We start from the raw sequence: 18,014 nt of genomic DNA, 5'->3' as shown, positions 1-18,014 counted from the left end.
TGAGCTGAACCAGAGCTGTGAGCTCTTTATTAAAAGCACTATTCTATAGTCCATAACCTTGTTCCTTGACTCCTCTCTAGTTTCCAATTTAAACAAGTCCCCGTGCGGCCTGTTCTAAAGGGCTTTGTCTCCCTGTCATTGTTAAGAGAGCCGAGGCATCCTGGAAGTGTGAAATCAGACCTCATGAGCTGAACGGTTCCCCAGGGAACGCTGGACTGCGCAGAAGGTCAAAGTCATGGGCTGGACCATCTGAAAGCGCCCTGATCGCCGGTCTGTGACGCAGCAAGTAGAGAAAAGTGTGTGTGTGAGAGAGTGAGAGAGAAAGGACTATAATTGAACACATCTTAATTAAAACCCACAGACAGCAAAAAATAAACTGTTTTCTAGTCAGCCTGTCAAATGCAACAGAGTTAGATCTGCTAATGAGTCCTTATTTCAAAAATAAGAAAAATAAGGTTCCTATTGCAGCAGATTAAAAAATTAAACGTATTTTCCAATGATTTAATTTCTTAAATAATATGCCATCATTATTTGCAAAAACATAATGCAAATACCTAAAATAAAATGGTAAATATCACCTTATTAAACAATCTGATTTTTACACTACTAGATTTTTCCCTTCAAAATCATAAGTACAGTAGCAGAATGTTTCATATAAACTATTTTTATTTACAGCAATGAATTTTCAAAGATTTGAGATGCATCACCGAAAAAGGTATTTATTAAATCCTCTTAATTGTAAAACCATACATAATCACTTCTATATCACAAATAACTGCCTCTATTTAAATGGGTATATTTGCATTGCTTTTTACGAGTTGTTCTTTAGCTGGTGGCCTCCATTCAGAAGCTGTGCATTTTTCTTGAGGAATTATAGACCATTCTCAAGAAGAAAAGCTTTGTTATTGTGGTTGTTTTTTGCTAACTACATGGCATGTTGTAGGTAGCCAAGTTGGTCCATTATGAAAAAAATCCAAAAGCGGCAATAACTTAACATCTTTATTACCAACTAATACAAGCTTTCTAGAGTCTCAAAAGCTAGATCACTCTTTGTGATGTTTTAGTTCAGGGGTCCCCAACATGGTGCCTTTCCCTGACACCTTTCCTGGTGCCTGCCAAGTGTTTTTAGAACATGGACCTTTTAGAACGTGGACCTAGATGGGCCTTTTGCCCAGCAGGGCTTCTGAATGGCTGTACCGAACTTTAAAAATATTGCTTTGGAAGTAGTTGCCACTACAGCACAAGAATTTTTATTGTCTGACTGAAAACAAGCTGTGCAAAGGAAGGAAAATATTTTAAAACAATTATGTTCCTTTGAAAAGGCATCCTGTTAAACAGAGCTTTAGCCTGAAATTTTGAAGACTTACTATTAGAGTTATGTATAACCTCACTCCCTAAAATTTTGTGGTAGGCTCCATCTCCTACAGCAGCCATTTTGTGGTTGTGCCCTCCACCCTGTGTCAGAATTACAAACATGCCTGCAGGCTCAAAAACATTGGGGACCCCTGTTTTAGTCATATAAAAAGATATTACTTGTGGTATAGTGGTTAGAGTATTGGAGTAGGATCTGGGAGACCCTGGTTCAAATCCACACCCTGTCATGGAAGCTTGCTGGGCCAGTCCCCACACTCACCCTAACTTACCTCACAGGGTTGTTTTGAGGACAGGGGAAGGGAGAATCATGTAAGCCATTTAGGGTCCCCATTAGGGAGGAAAGGTGGGTATAAATGAAGTAAATGAAATAAAAATAAATATGTATTTACCACTAAAGCACCCTGAGTTGTTATTATGATTAACAATTATAATCAAAATTGAGATCTCTGAAGAAGCTATGACAATTATTTATCCAACACATATTTCCCAATACTGTATTGCTTTCTTTAGCAAGCAAGCAAAATATTTCATGTATAAGGCTGAAGTCCATTTCAATTAGGACATACAGAGAGACATACAAAGCTATAGCAAAAGCAACAAATTCATCAAGTTAAAAATTCTTAAAAACACAATTAAAAACACAAACACTTTCACAATATACACTTAAAATAGTTCAGCCTTTAGATACAGCTCTGGCCCATATTTTCTTAGCTGCCAAGGTGAATTGTGCCACTCTATAAGAAACATACTGATCTGAATCAGAAAGGAAGAAAATTAGTTTCTCCTCCATACTGCTTTATTTATGGCTGTTCACTCTTCATTTTCAAATCTCTCTGTTAATGGAACGGCTGGACAATGTGTTCATTACTAATAAATTCAAAGCTGGGGGCCTAAGGACAGTGCACATATTCTGAATTATTTTCTTATTCTTCATACCACAAAATGTGAAAAATCCCGAACTGCTTTCTCAAATTATCATGAAATGGGTAAAAAATTGTGATACTTGAAGAAAAGTTATATTGGTGCCTTTTTATTGCCAGCTTTGATGGCTTTTAGGACACCATACAACCGCTTATTTTTCATTTGGCAAAAGAGGTCTGTGCTGCTACAGTTAAAGCCACATCCTTCTGTCACCGAGAGCTGATTACTTTCAGCGAAATGCTCTAAACCTGCTAACTGCCATAAAATAGTGGCACAGAATCGCAACTGTTCAATGGGACTTTGGGAGGTCAGAGTCACCTGCACAGCAGTTCCGATGGATGGAGTTTGATGAATTAATTACCCGCTTGCGACAGCATCAGTGTCTTGATATGGAGTTCTACATACCTCCGTGCAAAGCAAACGACCAAGCCATCAAAATATCTGGCCTCTCTCAAATTTTCATTCAGCACCAGGTAGAAGTGCTCAAAGAATCACATCCCTTTCACTGGCTTATATTGCCCTCCCCCACACTTCTTTTTTTGCAACGAGAAGAACGCTCGTTGTTCGGAGAAACATTTACAGTATATAAAGAATGTTATAACCAGGTGTGATATGGTCTGTTAATTGTATGTGCATTTACATAAAACAGATACATTATGGAACAACAAGGAAGTTACTACAGCCAGCTCCTGGAAAAAACATATTTTGGAAATGGAATGCTGTTTAAAATATACACTTGTTCTCCCCTGGCCATCCTTTCCATTCCTGGAGTTAACCATGGCTTTGTATTACATGTGTGCCTACACAAAGTGGGTTCCTGATAGGTATGACTTGCTAGACTTTTTAAAACTCTGATTTCAATATCTAGTTTACAAGGTAAACAGACTGCCTCAGTGGATATGTAATAGCAGGAAGGAAAAAAAAGGTATGTGTTGAGGGGAGGAGAAAGCATTCTAGACAGGGGAAGGAACTGTGCATTCACAGGCTGGCCTCACACTTTGTAAGCCACCATTAACTGTTTTTCACCTGAACTCAGAACTCAGAATCTCAGTTTTTCACTCTACTTAAATTGGACTGTTGAGTGTATAGGGATGAAACAGCACTTCCTTGCATTCTGTCTGTCCTGGCTATACTTACAAATGAATTAACCAAAAAAAATAAAAAAAATAAAAAAATTAAAACTTATTCCATATATTCCATGTCAAACCTTTGACATACACCTGCTAAGGTTGTGAAACCTCTCTGCAACTTGATAAAAATTTCAGTTGACCCTTGTGATGGTGCTCAGTCCACAAGTATATGCAGCAGTCAAATACTGGATAGTTAGCCACCACAATTAATCTTCTTAAAAATGGTAGAAACACTACCTTGTTGAGACCAAAAGAAAAAGTGCCTCAGACATGCATGATTTTACAAGATGAAGAGACCTTATTCAGAATGAATAAATCCATGTGTTTCATGGAACTGAGAAGAACTGAAGTTTCATTAAAAATTTACCTTTTAGCTAATTCATGGAACAGACTCAGTAACTCTTTGTTTTAAATACAGTAATAATAATTAATGATAGTATACCCTTTTTAAATTTGAAAACCCAAAAGTTATTTGTAACCCTAACAAGACAGGTCACAACTCAACACAATAAAAGAAAATCTGTTGCTCTCTCAATGACAGAATATTATGGGTGCCTAGAGAGTTTCTCTGAAACTAAAACTTGTACATATTACTTTTTGTTTACAGTAATTTAATACAAGAAGATAATCCAATCTACAGGAATATGGGTGCAGGCAGACTGGTTCTTTACCGATACACCATTTTATTCCTAGGTATATAAGAATACAAAATGAAATAATCATGGAGATCTTTTAAATATCTTATACTATTTTATTTGCTACCTCAGACCAACATTTACTTTTGCATATATACACAGTACTTTTATGTCTATAAATACTGATTTGTATGGACAGGCTAATGTGAATTAAACTACTTAAAAATACTGCAAGATGAAGCACTGAAATTATGTCATACTCCAACATTTGGAGGTACAAACATTTGTGGGAGAACTGAAACTGAATAATTTATAATCAGTTTTTTCTTTTCTTAGTATTGTTCCAGCCTGAGCTTGGAAACAAACACATCTATCAGTTTCTTTCTCATAACAAATATTAACAAATATTAGACTATACAGAAAAATATAGAAATACAACCAAACATTGAAAGCAAAAGGAGGGGAAATGCTTAATTTTGTAATAAAACTATTTTCTGTCCATTTCTAGTCAACATTTTGTGTAAAGCATGAGTATTCCTCCTCAAAGAGAACAGTTCTTATGCGTACCTTCACAAGTAAGGTTTCGGAAATTCGGTATAAATGACTGAAATATTCTCCCCAAAATTTTGCAACTGGCATAGATGACGTATTGCTCAGGAAAAACCCAGGACTAAGCAAGGTCAGAATGAATTATTCCATTGCCCCATTAATAACCATCTCTCTTTCCCTCTCTCTGTTCAGACCACATTGGATTATAAGGTGAAAGAAATCTTTAGAAATTGTCCTCTCACCGCCACAGAAAAGATATGGTATTTTGTATGATCCGCAAACATGTTTTTAGTTTTCAGAAATGGAAAAAAAAATAGTGCCTTTCTGGAGGAGATGTGATGTTCATTACACTTTTCTTGGAGCCATTAGGAAAATACCAACTTATACAACATATTTTCCCAAAGGCAGACTATACTTATGTGTCAAAAGAAGCAACACACAACATAATTTAAACACGTTTTACTGGGTAAAACGGTAACCAGGCAGTAGAGTCACTCTCAAGGAAGTATGCCCAGGAATGTAGTCCAGGTATTTTACATTGCAACCCTAAACAGTGTTACACCCTACTAAATCCATTGAAATCAATGGATTTAAAAGGTTTTAACTCTGTTTAGAATTGCACTGTTAATATCCTTAAACGTAACGTACTTGTCTTGGATCTTCTCACAAAACATGGAGTGTGCTGTTTCAAAATCTGCCATATCATTCACCATGTATAAATGGGTGGCATATTATACACTGTAACACAGAGTTGGCAACCTGACTGGTCAAAAAGATTTGGTCAATAGACCTTATAGTGTCAGATATTTTTGAAGCTTTAACTTCATTAGGCCAAACCACTTTGATCAACGGGTTTGATAATAATGCTAATTATCAATATGGATTAGCTATTATGGAGAAACAACATTCACTTCTAAAAAATAACAGACTATAACCTCTTTCAACAGCATTCGCTAAGGTTTTGATAAATGTAAATGATTTACCAAGCGGTTCTTTTTTTTGGGGGGGGGGCTTTTATCATGGAGCACCAAGACCAATCTACAGCTTTAAAACTTCTAAAGAAATTAACACAGAAATAAACTGAACTAACAGCAATAATTAAACACAGAAGTTGTTTCTTAAAGCAGTTGTGCTAAGTACCAGCAGGTCAGTTCTTTGCATTTGAAGATACCCACAATTATTAGGGGTTGCCAACTTTCAAGTGGGTCCTGGAATCCTCTCAGAATTACAACTGATCTCCAGACCACAGCAATCAGTTTTCCTGGAGAAAATGGAGGTTTGAGAGGAGAGATTCTATGGCATTACATCCCCACACCGCTTCCTCCCCTCCCCAAACTCCACCTCTTCAAGCACCACTCCTAAATATCCAGGAATTTCCTAAGATGGGGTTGGCAACCCAAGAAGTTATACCAGGTGGTCAACAGGAAAAACTTGTCTCTACCTGCTGCAGACCACACCCTGTCCTCGCTAGCAAAATAATGCAATAAAAAGGTGTCCTCACTCAAAAAGTGGTATTCTAGGCTTCCAGCTATATCAGATTATACCACATTGGTGCCACATTGGTCAACGGCACTCCAAACACTCATGCAAACACACATAAGGATGAGATTCTAGAAACCATAAGCAGCAGGAGCTTGTGGATGCAATCATTCTAACCTTTAGCTTCCCCCACCTGCTTTCTGAGACCTCCCCAAAGTTTCCATGGACAAAGCAAATCACAATTTAGAGGGCCGAAAACAAAGAGATATTAGGTAAAACTGCACTCATTTCTCTTCCACCAATGGAGTGTCTTGTGTCAACAGAACCACTGGAAGAAAAGGAAGCTGTGGGATAGTTAATCTTTTTCCTCTTCCTCAGGGCAGATCAGGTAGCCAAGGGTGTTTTTTGTGTGAGCCTCCTGTGACTCCAAGCACCAGCTTCTTGGAGGTTTCAGGGGCTGCTGGAGGAATGAGGAGGAAGGAAAGATCAGCATTCACAAGCACCTTGTGTCCCAATCCATGGTATCTTGCTGTAGGTAGAATACCAGTGCATTCTATAGTTTTGGTTAAGTGAGAAGGGGTTACTGATGCAGAGTTGTGAAGTACTTCACGTGATTTTATGTGATTATGTGACTGTTTTTAGTATATGTATATATCTATTGTTGACTGTCTATTTTTATTAATATTTTTTAAAGAATACCAGCGCATTAATTCAGAGCCAGCGTGGTGTTGTGGTTAAGAGAGACAGACTCTAATCTGGAGACACGGGTTCAATTCCCTACTCCTCCACATGAAGCCTGCTGGGTGACCCTGGGCCAGTCACAGTTCTCTCAGAACTCTCTCAACCCACGCAAAGGCAAGCAATGGCAAACGACCTCTGAACATCTTTTACCTTAAAACCCCTATGGGGTCACCATAAGTCAGCTGTGACTTGACCACACACACACAACTCAGATTAGAAGTGTGAATCCAATTGTCCACCTCTATATACCCAAATTCCAGTGGGTACAGTAGGAGGCAACTCAGGCTAAGTATTCACCTCTGAACTATGAATGGCCACCTGTTTACACTCTGAGAAAGCAAGCGACTTCTTAATACTTCTTGATACTCTGATTAGTTTGCCTGTTTAGAACTACCTGTGTGCAACATCTCTTACAAATCAGCTTTTAAAGATGAAATCCTAAAATTAATGCTGTGTGAAACTTTATAAAATCAGTACGGCAACATGCACGGTGCTGTTGATGATGATATTAAATAATGATAATAACTATATAATATACCTATAGCATTTACATAGATATATTTCTATCTACATATCAGGGAGACAAACAAAAGTACTACTTTAAAGCTTTATTTCAAGTTATTCTTTGTATTCCCACTTAAAAAACAACAAGACAGCTTTAGATTAACACGTGAACCTGTCATACCATGAACTGGTGACAACTTAATCTTGTAAAATATTTAATTCAGTTTTGTTCAAATTGTTGTTTATATTTTTCAGCCCACTGAGAATAAAGCCTCACACCATGAAGCCCTCTTTGGGGGATCTGCAATAGTGAGATGATACATTATCCTTTCCCATAAAAACTTGCAGTAAAGTGCTGTTAGCTAGCATCAAAAACCCCAACCGAGACACAGATTTGTTTGTGAAGTGGCTTCTTTAAAGGAACCAAAAAGGGGGAAAAAAACTGAGTTCACCAGAACAAACAAACAGAAAGAAATCCTAGCAAACTTAAGATTTATATCTTGAGTGCACTGCTGGTTTTGCAAAAGGCTATAAACCAGATCTGCTTCAGTAAGGGATCTATAACTACAGAAATTGAAATACGTCTTGCCTGTTACATCAGCTGCCATCAAACCTTCTGCTCTGATGACCTTCACCTGGAGAAATCCCACATCCTTCATATTATGAAACATCCTCACTAGGCTCTAGAACACAGACAAAAGTATAAAATTAGATTGAACTTGCAAAGGAATGGGAAAACAGGCACAAATTATTACTTCTTTTCCCATTCATATTTTTATAGCAATCTGTTTGATTCTTCTGCAATAGGCATTTGGATTGGAACTGTGCACTTCATCTTTTCAGCACAGCCACATCTCCATCAAACATAGGAAAAATCTATTTCTGCTTCTATTATTGGATTTTAATGGCTCTAGATCATAACTAATCTTCGATATCTTCTGTTTTTGGTGCATTATTTATTCCAAATATCTCAACATTTACTTGGAATGGAAATATAATTTACAAAAAGGATACTGAAGAGTAATGCCCAAGTCATAATTCATCAAAAGACATTTCTACGTAAAATAAACTAGGCTGCCATCCAGTTCCCGAGATATACTTTTGAAGCTCATGTTCCGATTTCATACAGATAATGAAAGGGTCTTAAAAACTACAGTAACTTCTATATCCCCACAATCTTTTATAGAAAGTAGCATTATTTTTAAGACCTCCCGGATAACTTGCCAAAAATGACTATTTCTATGATGTGTCTTGAACTTATTCATATTATTTTGGTATGAAGCTGTATATACTACGTATGACAGATCAGCATTATTTTTCAAAGACAACTAAATATATTTATAAGTAAACTTTGGCTCTTTAAAAAAACCCACTGGCATTTTAAAAAAGCAGGAGAAGTAAAGGACTTCTAAACATTTTACATTGTTAAGGCTAATTATCAAAACAATGCAGGATTTTAATAAGTACAAATTATTTTTCCTTCTACTTGGCTGCTGCTTGATGGATAGTCATTAAGTGTATATTGCTTGGGGAAAAGGAATATTTTATGCTTGAAACGTCAAATATTAAAGCGTTAGACAAACATTTTTACCAATAAGAGTCAGACACAAAGCCCACAGTATAAATCCCATAAGACGGCTTATTGTGTACAGAGAAGGTCTGACCTTGGCATACTGAGCTGAGGCAATGCAGTTATATGGCACATCAGTTTTCACATATAAATGTATTTATATCTTTCTACAAAAAACACATGGCATTTGTTACAAAGATAACATTTAATTTCTTAATATTTATCCATTATCAAAAATTTATTTAATCGCAGGATAAAAAGCCATACGAAAAGATTTCCCACACTGTTTACATGACTGCAAAATATCTGGATCCGTTACATTTATATATATTATCAGAATCCATACGCTTGTCAACAGTGCTCCATTCCACAATCTCTCCCAGCTTTTTGTTAAAGATAGTGTCTTAATTCAGAGGTTTTCCAAGCCTATGAGAAGCAAAGATGAATACAGAAGCCAGGAATGGAGAGTGGGGATATTAAAGGTTAGCTCTTTGCTAGTTTTTAAACAATATTTAGCACATGTTTTTCTGCATGACAAAACAAAAGAACAAAATGATTTTTTCCACCTACAAGAACATTTCTGCCCCCCGCAAAAGGGGAAAAAAAGCATTGCAGTATTTCACTCAATACTATTTGTCAGGGTTCTGTGGGGTAATTATAGTTTGAACTTTTAGATTCAGCTAGTCAGCTGATTTAGAGCAATTTATTGCACACTCTGACAAACCAGGCCAGTGACATAATGTAGAATATTATTGTAGGATTCTGTGAAAAGCAAATGAGTTTAATATATTACTTTAGACATACAACTTAAAGTAATGATTTATCAGATGATTGTCAGCCTTCTTATTTATGATTATTGTTGAAGGCCTCAAAACCCGGATGGTATCTGAGGCCTGAAATTTCCATAGCAGAGAAATCTATGATTTGCTGTGAATCCTTTCAGCCCTCAATAGATGGGAAAAGATTGAAATGCTCTGGAGATGAGTCCTCTTTATTTTTTTAATGAAAGGCTGTATAATATATTTTCTGTATGGCTGCAGCAGCTGTCAGGGAGAGCATCTCAGTTCAGCTCTATTATGGGAGAACCAATACCCCATCCTATGGCATTGAGATACACTGAGGGGCCAGTACTGATTGACAGCTTGTCACCATGACGTCTTATTCCATCTCTGTTATGGAGAAAATTAATGTCACACCACCAGCCTTATGACTCGCTGTCATCTTAGAACTGCTCACCTTTTATCAATGCTCTAAATAACATTTCAAGCCCATCGTCTCACGGTGGACAATCCGGTCAAGGGACATTAAATCGGATGACTGTGAAATGTCATAATAAAAATGGAATGCTAACAACTTCTTCACTAAACTAGCTTCTCTGGTTTTTAAACTGTGACAAGGGGGAGCACAGGTTCAGCATACCCGTTCTGAAAAGGTCATACAATCTCTCTCTTGGTCTGCTACCCATTATGGCCTTCCTGCCCCCCACCCCAAAAGGAATTAATCTGTACATACTATAGTGATAAAATAATGGTTCAAATGGTAATGCCTGTTTAATTTGTAGGGTTCTGATATTCAACTACAAATGGTTAAATGACAGTAATAGAGTCATTTTCCAGGGCTATTTGATCTGATGGCAGGGTCAGCTCTCATTTACTGTTTTCTGTCTCAAGAAGAGGTGTAAAATACATATTTTAAATGGATTAGACTATAGAGGAAAGCTTAAAAATAAAATTTTATACAATAAAGCTGATGAATGATATAATGTATCTTGCTAGCTGCACAATATTAGTTTACTGTAAGTTCTAGCAAGGACAGCAGCACAAATACTGCAAAGAAAACAAGTGGTAATATATAGAAATTACAAATGTTTCACAAATATTGTGTTCGAGTTCTTTGTCTTCTCTTTCTACTGCTATGTATGGGTCATGTTGTGAATAAAGTAATTTAGTCTGTAGGCAAGCACTGCAACATCTGAAATAACCATACTGATAAATGCTATCATTTCCTCAGATGCCAGACTTTTTTTCTTTCTTTTTTTAATGCACTCTCCTGTTTTCTGGAGCAATGTGGCCTATAATAATAGCATCACTTTTGGGGAGAAAAGGCACATGGTTCAAACAAGTTGTGGACAGCAATACTCTAAATTCATAAAAATGATCAGAACAGCCAGTATTACTTGCTTCACATTAAACCGATCATTCAGAAAAAATAGGATATGCTCTTCTTGGTATCAAAATGCATATCTCTACAATTAATCCATCAGAAATGCATTATATCTACTAAGATCTAGTCTGACACAGCAGACTGCCTTGGTTGATACCAAAATCTGAAAATAATACTTGTAATTATTAGTTTTTAGACATGGTACATGGTATCTTAGCTCTCAGTTGGTTTAGGAAATATAATGTTTAGCCGTGCTAAGTCACCTCTATTAAACTATGTTTATGATAACACCATTGGTGTATGATTTGTACAAGCACCAGCAGACAGCTGATTCAGTGGAGATAGCTAGAATAAATTTGCTGAAGCGCACATCCTGCTAATCTGTTTGAAGAATATTGTACAGCATTAGTACTAGCACTTCATGTTATCTGCAGAGCCTGATAAGGTACATCTTTATTAAATTCAGTTATTGAAAGGATGTCAGCCAGGGAATAGGAATATTTTAAAATAAAAAAAAATTAAACAGCCCTTTGTTAGTCAGTGCTTGGTTTAATGGCAGAGTGTCTAGAGAAGCCTTCTAAACACCTGGCAGCACTGTACAATAAAAGCTTTGTAATTTTAGGTGGAAATAGCTTTTCTTTATTCTTTGTGTGTAGTGAGTCAGTTTGGGTGACTTCAGGATTAATACAGCCTGGAGTAAGAGCTCCCCTTACTGTTGCTTTACTAATACTACACAGTAGCATACTTAATATGAGGATGCTGGGGAGATAGTAATTTGTTTTCAAAACATTCAACCTGGAAACATTTACACTTAGTAGCACTATTCCATTGGAACAAGTCTCGCCTCTATTCCCGGGGAACTAGGGAGGAAAAAAGTCTCAGTATGCTGAACAGCATGACAAAGTTGGTGTAACATACCGCTGAATCCTTTGGCTACTTGATATAAATACTACTGGAAAGGTTCACAAATGAAAAGCTGCTAATTATGGCATTAAATACGGTTTCCATTTGAAAACAGGAATCAAGTAAAATCAATGTGACCGAAACTGAAACTTAATGAGCAACAAAAAGCTATTGGAAAGGACTAATAAGACAATAATCTTTAGCCCAATGCCTGTAACAGCACCTGGCCTTTAGATATAGGTAACAATCTCCTATATATAAGGCTGTAATACTAAATCAACTTATTCTGGAGTTAATAACTGGAATGGCTTCTAGTACTAATAAGTTAACATTAAGTTCTCCATTGGCCTCTGAATATATTTTCTGGTTTACTTGTTTTCTATTTATCATATCATATAAGCCCACTACGTACATATTTCCTTAGTATTTCTTCCTGTTCCTTCTGGTCCTCCAAGGCATTGACGGAGAGGTCAGAGATGCTGACTGTAGCCGAGGCTGTCAAGGTGACCAGCAGTACCAGAAAGCCTTCCCCTTCCTCTAGAGGCAGCTCCAGTTTATGAGTTTGTTCTTTACTCAGGGTCGAAAGGTCAATCTGGCACCTAGGAACAAGCACTTTTGATTAGCATGAGTTTTTCTTCGCAAGAACAAGAACAATGTGGAATGTCATGCCTCCAACTATGTAAAATATAAATAAACGAAAAAGGCCTTTGGAAACCAGTATCTTCAGATTCAGCTCTCTTTTGCCATTCTGCACACCACATCTCAGAAATGTAGCATGGCTATTAGAAATTATATCTATATGAAATGTTTTTGCACTTCTCTCATGTCAACTAAGTATATTTCACTAAGACTTCTTAAGCAAGGTTTTGCTGTAGTTCTTTTTCAATCTCCTTGAAGAGTTAACTTTTTTTTTAACAATAACATGAAGACAAGGCTGTTTCTACCTGATAGCCAAGATTATGCTTCTGACTACCAACAATGGCTACAGTTTTTCTTTTTTTTTAAGAGTAGGGACAAAGGCAAATTGAGACATGGGCGATAATATAGTTATCTGAGACTACTTGTGTGTGAAGAGGAGGAGAAAGGAAACATGCTAGCCAAAGCAAGATAGGCTCATCTTGTTAGTAAACTAGCACTACTAGGCACAGGTGGTGGTGGGGAAACCCTGTACCTACAGAAAAGCAGCGCAAAATCCTGAAAGGACAATCCACTGCTAGCAACATGAGGCTGAGCAGAAATTTCTATTCTTACTACAGCTAAAATGTTGTATCACTAAGCTGAATGATGTTTAATTTAAACTCTTTTAAATGCTGATAAAGAGAAAGGGATTAATAGTCTAATATATAATCCAAATACAATCCAAAGTAATCTCTATTTTTTCAGAATTGCAGTTGAATGCACCAGTATACCTGAACTACCACTGGATATATTTCAATAGAGCTGCATTGCTGCATTGAATAGTTAGAAAACAAAGCTTGCTTCAATTGTGTTGACCAACGTCATCATATTACAGGGACATGATGCCTATGAAAATTCAGTGCTCATGATAACTATCTAACAATCACCTTTTGTCATTGTTGTAATCTGTGCAATAAACGTTATCTACTTTAGTTCTACTAAAATTCAAGAATAGCTTTCAGGAAACATGTTCCACGTCTCAGGCTGAATAAAAATTACTGAACTAAAGACTGTAACCATTTTCAAGTATTCTGAGATGTTCCATTTCAGGGTTATCATAGGTCTGTTGTTCCACAGCATACAGAACATTCAAGTGAATGTGGAGGTTTGTAATATAAAATTGGTAATGCAAGGAGCCCTGTAGCACAGATTGATAAGATGCAGTACTGCAGTCAAAAGCTCTGCTTATGAACTGAGTTCAATCCTGACAGAAGTCAGTTTCAGGTAGCTGGCTCAAGGTTTATTCAGCCTTCCATCCTTCTGAAGTCATTAAAATGAGTACCCAGCTTGCTGGGGATAAAGTGTAGTCAACTGTGGAAGGCAATGGCAAACCACCCCATTTAATGGGGAGGGATAGATTGCCAAAGCAGGGGCTATGGACACACATCAATGCACACAGAATTGTTTTCACATCAAAATTTTGGGAGGATGTGTAATCAATATGTACCTCTGCATTCCGCAGAAAGAACATACATGCCAGGACTGTATGTAAAACTGCTCTTCCAGCATGGTGTAGTGGTTAAGGGCGGTGGTTTGGGGTGGTGGACTCACTCCTCCACATGAGCAGCGGATGCTAATCTGGTGAACCGGATTTGTTTCCCTACTCCTACACATTAGTGGCGGATGCTAATTTGGTAAACTGGGTTGGCTTCCCCACTCCTACATATGAAGCTAGCTGGGTATGCACTCCTACATATGAAGCTAGCTTGGGCTAGTCACAGCTCTCTTAGAGCTCTTTCAGCCCCACCTACCTCACAGGGTGGCTGTTGCGGGGAGGGGAAGGGAAGGTGATTGTAAGCCATTTGAGTCTCCCTTAAGTGGTAGAGAAAGTCGGCATATAAAAGCCAACTTTTCTTCTTCTCTAAGTTTTTATTTGGGTGCTGGAGGGCTGCATTTCAGTTCTGCATCTCAGGGTGCTGACCATGGCAGCAGAGTACCTCAATCAGCCTTATTCTGTGGAGTGGCTTAAAATGCAGTGTTTGACCAGCAGCTTCTACTTCCACTTTAGCAGTTTAATTTTATTGCAGATGACAATGCTGCATTTGCCAAGAAACACCCACTACCACTGCCTGATTACTACATTTGGCTGGCCTTGATGGGTCTCACACGTCATATAATGAGACTTATTAGCACATACGTGGCAAGAAGGAACAGACCATCTGCCCAACCCTGTAGAAATTCCTATTCTTCAATACAACTAAAGATGCATTTTTAAAGTATCCTTTAAAGGTGTTAGCTGCAATTTCCCCTTTTCTCCCACAATAACAGTAGTGCTACTTACACAGTGAAATAATTGCCCCTGTCTTTTTAAGCATCAGGGATGTGTGCTTTTGACCTGCATTCCTAACACAGAGACCTGCCTTTCCTTAGGAACTATAATTGCAAAGAAACCACGAGGTGGTAAGAGATACATGTGCCTCTGAGGAACACATATATGTAGTCAACCATGATACTTTACCTTGCTTATATATCTTATATACTGTCCTCCCTCAGCAAGAGCAACTCAGTGGGCCACAGGTGGTACAGCTGTGTTGTCACACAAGTTGTATGGTGGGCAACACTAGTGAAGCAATGTCCAAAGACACCTTTTCAGACTCTGTTTCCCATGATTACCGATTCACATAAATCAGCCATATTTCTTCATCTGTTCATGCATATGCTAACAATGTTGTTAGACTCTTGTCTTCTCACAATGTGACCAAAATACGATAGCCTCAGTTTGGTCATTTTAGCTTCTAGAAAGAGTTCAGGCTTGATTTGATGTAGAACCCATTTACTTATCTTTTTGGTGGGCTATGGTATCCATAAAACTCTCCTCCAACACTACCTTTCAAATGAATCAACTTTCTTCCTGACAGCTTTCTTCACTGTCCAAGTTTCACACCCACACACAGTAATGGGGAATACTATAGTATGAATTATCTTGATCTTGGTAGCCAGAGATACACCATTACACTTAAGAATCTATTCTAGTTCCTTCATGGCTGCCCTTCCCAGTCTCAATCTCCTTCTGACTTCTTGGTTGACAATTTTTGTCTTCCTTTTGGTTGACAATTGAGCCAAGGAACAGAAAATCTTTAACAATCTGAATTTCTTTACTGTCAACCTTAAAGTTGTATAATTCCTCAATACTCTAACAATGTTAGTTGCTCTGGACATTGTTATATGGCAAGAACATAACCTACTGTATGTGCCGATATTTGTGTGTGTGTGAAAACAGAAAGTGATTACAGCAACCATATCCAAGTGAATGGTTAAAATGTTGCATCATGATCTGGAAGACCCAGATTATCTCTACTTCTGCCAGGAAACTCAGTGGGTAACTTTAAGGCAGTCATTCTCTTTCAGCATAACGTATGTCACAGGGTTGTTGGGATAAAAGAGAGAAGATGAGGTACACAGCTCTGAGCTCCTTGGAGAAAGGTGAGGATAAAAACCTAAATGAACAAAAATCTTTGCATAGGATTTCACATCCTTTATAATAGGTTAAAAACATGATGTAAACCCTTTTTCGTGTACAACTATACTTGTACATAAGCTGAATTTGATAGTGGCATGGACTCCCCCCCTTCAAATAAATGTGACACTGTCAAATTCCCTCATTCTCTTCCATCTATAGGGAGGGATTATGCTGACTCACAGAGGAAGATGAAAATAAATCAGTCAGCGGTAATCCCATGGCATAAAAATATGAGCAAAAATCAATGTCAGTTTGAAGATAAACATGCATGATTTCATACTAATAAACTACACTATAAATCCTTCTCCGACTGAATAAAATTGCATATGGGAAATACTTATCCTATATGTTTAAGAAACAACTTGTCCACTGACAGCACTCATTCCTGGAAATATATTGCAGCTGTCAGCAGCCAATTTGGCCAGATTGCCACCTTTTACAATAATCAGCTATTAAATACCCATGATTGTTACATTTTTAATGCACAGGAGCGCAATCAGGATTCCCTTAAGAAATGTAAGTGACCTCTTGCACTGAGATTAAAATAATTTCACCATTATCTAAAATTTTTACTTAAGCCTTAGCATAATAAAATTAGCTGGCTGTATTTACTACAGGTCAAATTAAACTTTTCCCTCTCAATAACTACCTTTTGAGTTGGACTTAGAAATAAAGTTGTTGCCCAAAAATACATTATCCCAGTTGCTAGGCTGCAGTATAAAAACTGGCATCAAACTAAGAAATCCATGATGACTATGAATATGCATGCCTCCCTTTTTTGATGTTTTCTAAAAGCTGAAGACCGATTACCCTGCCACAATGGGGAAAATGCAAGATATATTTGTAGTTCAGGAAAATTCTGCACAAGCCACGAAAAATCTGTTACACACACACACACAAACACACACACACACTCTGTGCAGGGGTTGAAGGAGCTGGGTATGTTTAGCCTGAAGAGGAGAAGACTGAGAGGTGATATGATAACCATCTTCAAGTACTTGAAGGGTTGTCATATAAAGGATGGTGCCGAGTTGTTTTCTGTTGCCCCAGAAGGTAGGACCAGAACCAATGGGTTGAAAGTAAATCAAAAGAGTTTCCATCTAGATATCAGGAAGAATCTTCTAACAGTTAGAGCGGTTCCTCAGTGGAACAGGCTTTCTCGGGTAAGCTCTCCTTCCCTGGCCATCTGTCAGCAAAGCTGATTCTATGACCTTAGGCAAATCATGAGAGAGATCCTGGCCATCTTCTGGACATGGAGTAGGGGTCACTGGGGGTGTGGGGGAAGGTAGTTGTGAATTTCCTGCATTGTGCAGGGGGTTGGACTAGATGACCCTGGTGGTCCCTTCCAACTCTATGATTCCATGGTTCTCTGATATTGTTTAACGTCTGTCAGGTGTTTTCCCAGTCAGGCTTGGTGGGAAGGCCATTTCAGTACTCCTTTATGCTGATAATATTCTACTTATATCTCAAATGTAAGTTGGCCTCAGATGGTTGCCAAAACAGTTTAGTCTTTACTGTAGACGTAATTGACTAAATGCGAGCTATTATAAAACAAAGATCATGGTTTTCAGTAGAAGGACCCATCTCCATATGTGAATAATGGGTGGGAATCTACTAGAGAAGTGAATTCTTTTAAGTATCTATGGGTAGTATTTCAAGATACTTTTAAGTATCTATGGGTAGTATTTCATAATGGCAGCTCTTGGCCAGCTCATATTGAGTATGCCAGGCGGCATCTTGAAAAGGCAATGTTTGGCATCCTTAGATTCTACAGAACAAGAGGAAGATTTGGTGCCCCCAATATTGGAAATTTATAGAACAAATGTACTTCCTTGGTTGGTGTATGGAGCCCCAATTTTGGGTATCTGGAAATTTACAGCCACTAGAGGTTATTCAGCATAAATTTG

General features: G+C 37.7%; 1 protein-coding gene across 4 annotated transcripts in view; it reads right to left on the bottom strand.

Moving 5' to 3' along the window:
• MCTP1 (multiple C2 and transmembrane domain containing 1) overlaps window positions 1–18,014 on the bottom strand; it is a 190,668-nt gene that overhangs the window by 125,815 nt on the left and 46,839 nt on the right. For all 4 annotated transcript variants that reach the window (XR_008933284.1, XM_056849242.1, XM_056849244.1 and 1 more), the window contains 2 exons: window positions 12,382–12,568; window positions 7,916–8,016 (listed from right to left, as the gene is read on the bottom strand). Coding sequence is in view for 3 of the 4 variants with exons in the window: in XM_056849242.1 (XP_056705220.1) it covers window positions 7,916–8,016; window positions 12,382–12,568 (288 nt within the window). In the remaining variant the exon portion in view is untranslated. The remainder of the gene's footprint in view (window positions 1–7,915; window positions 8,017–12,381; window positions 12,569–18,014) is intronic.

Source organism: Euleptes europaea, chromosome 4 (genome assembly GCF_029931775.1).
Source record: "Euleptes europaea isolate rEulEur1 chromosome 4, rEulEur1.hap1, whole genome shotgun sequence".
NCBI lineage: Eukaryota > Metazoa > Chordata > Lepidosauria > Squamata > Sphaerodactylidae > Euleptes > Euleptes europaea.
The sequence above is the reverse complement of the archived record's forward strand: the minus strand, read 5'-3'. Positions and strand labels throughout refer to the sequence as shown.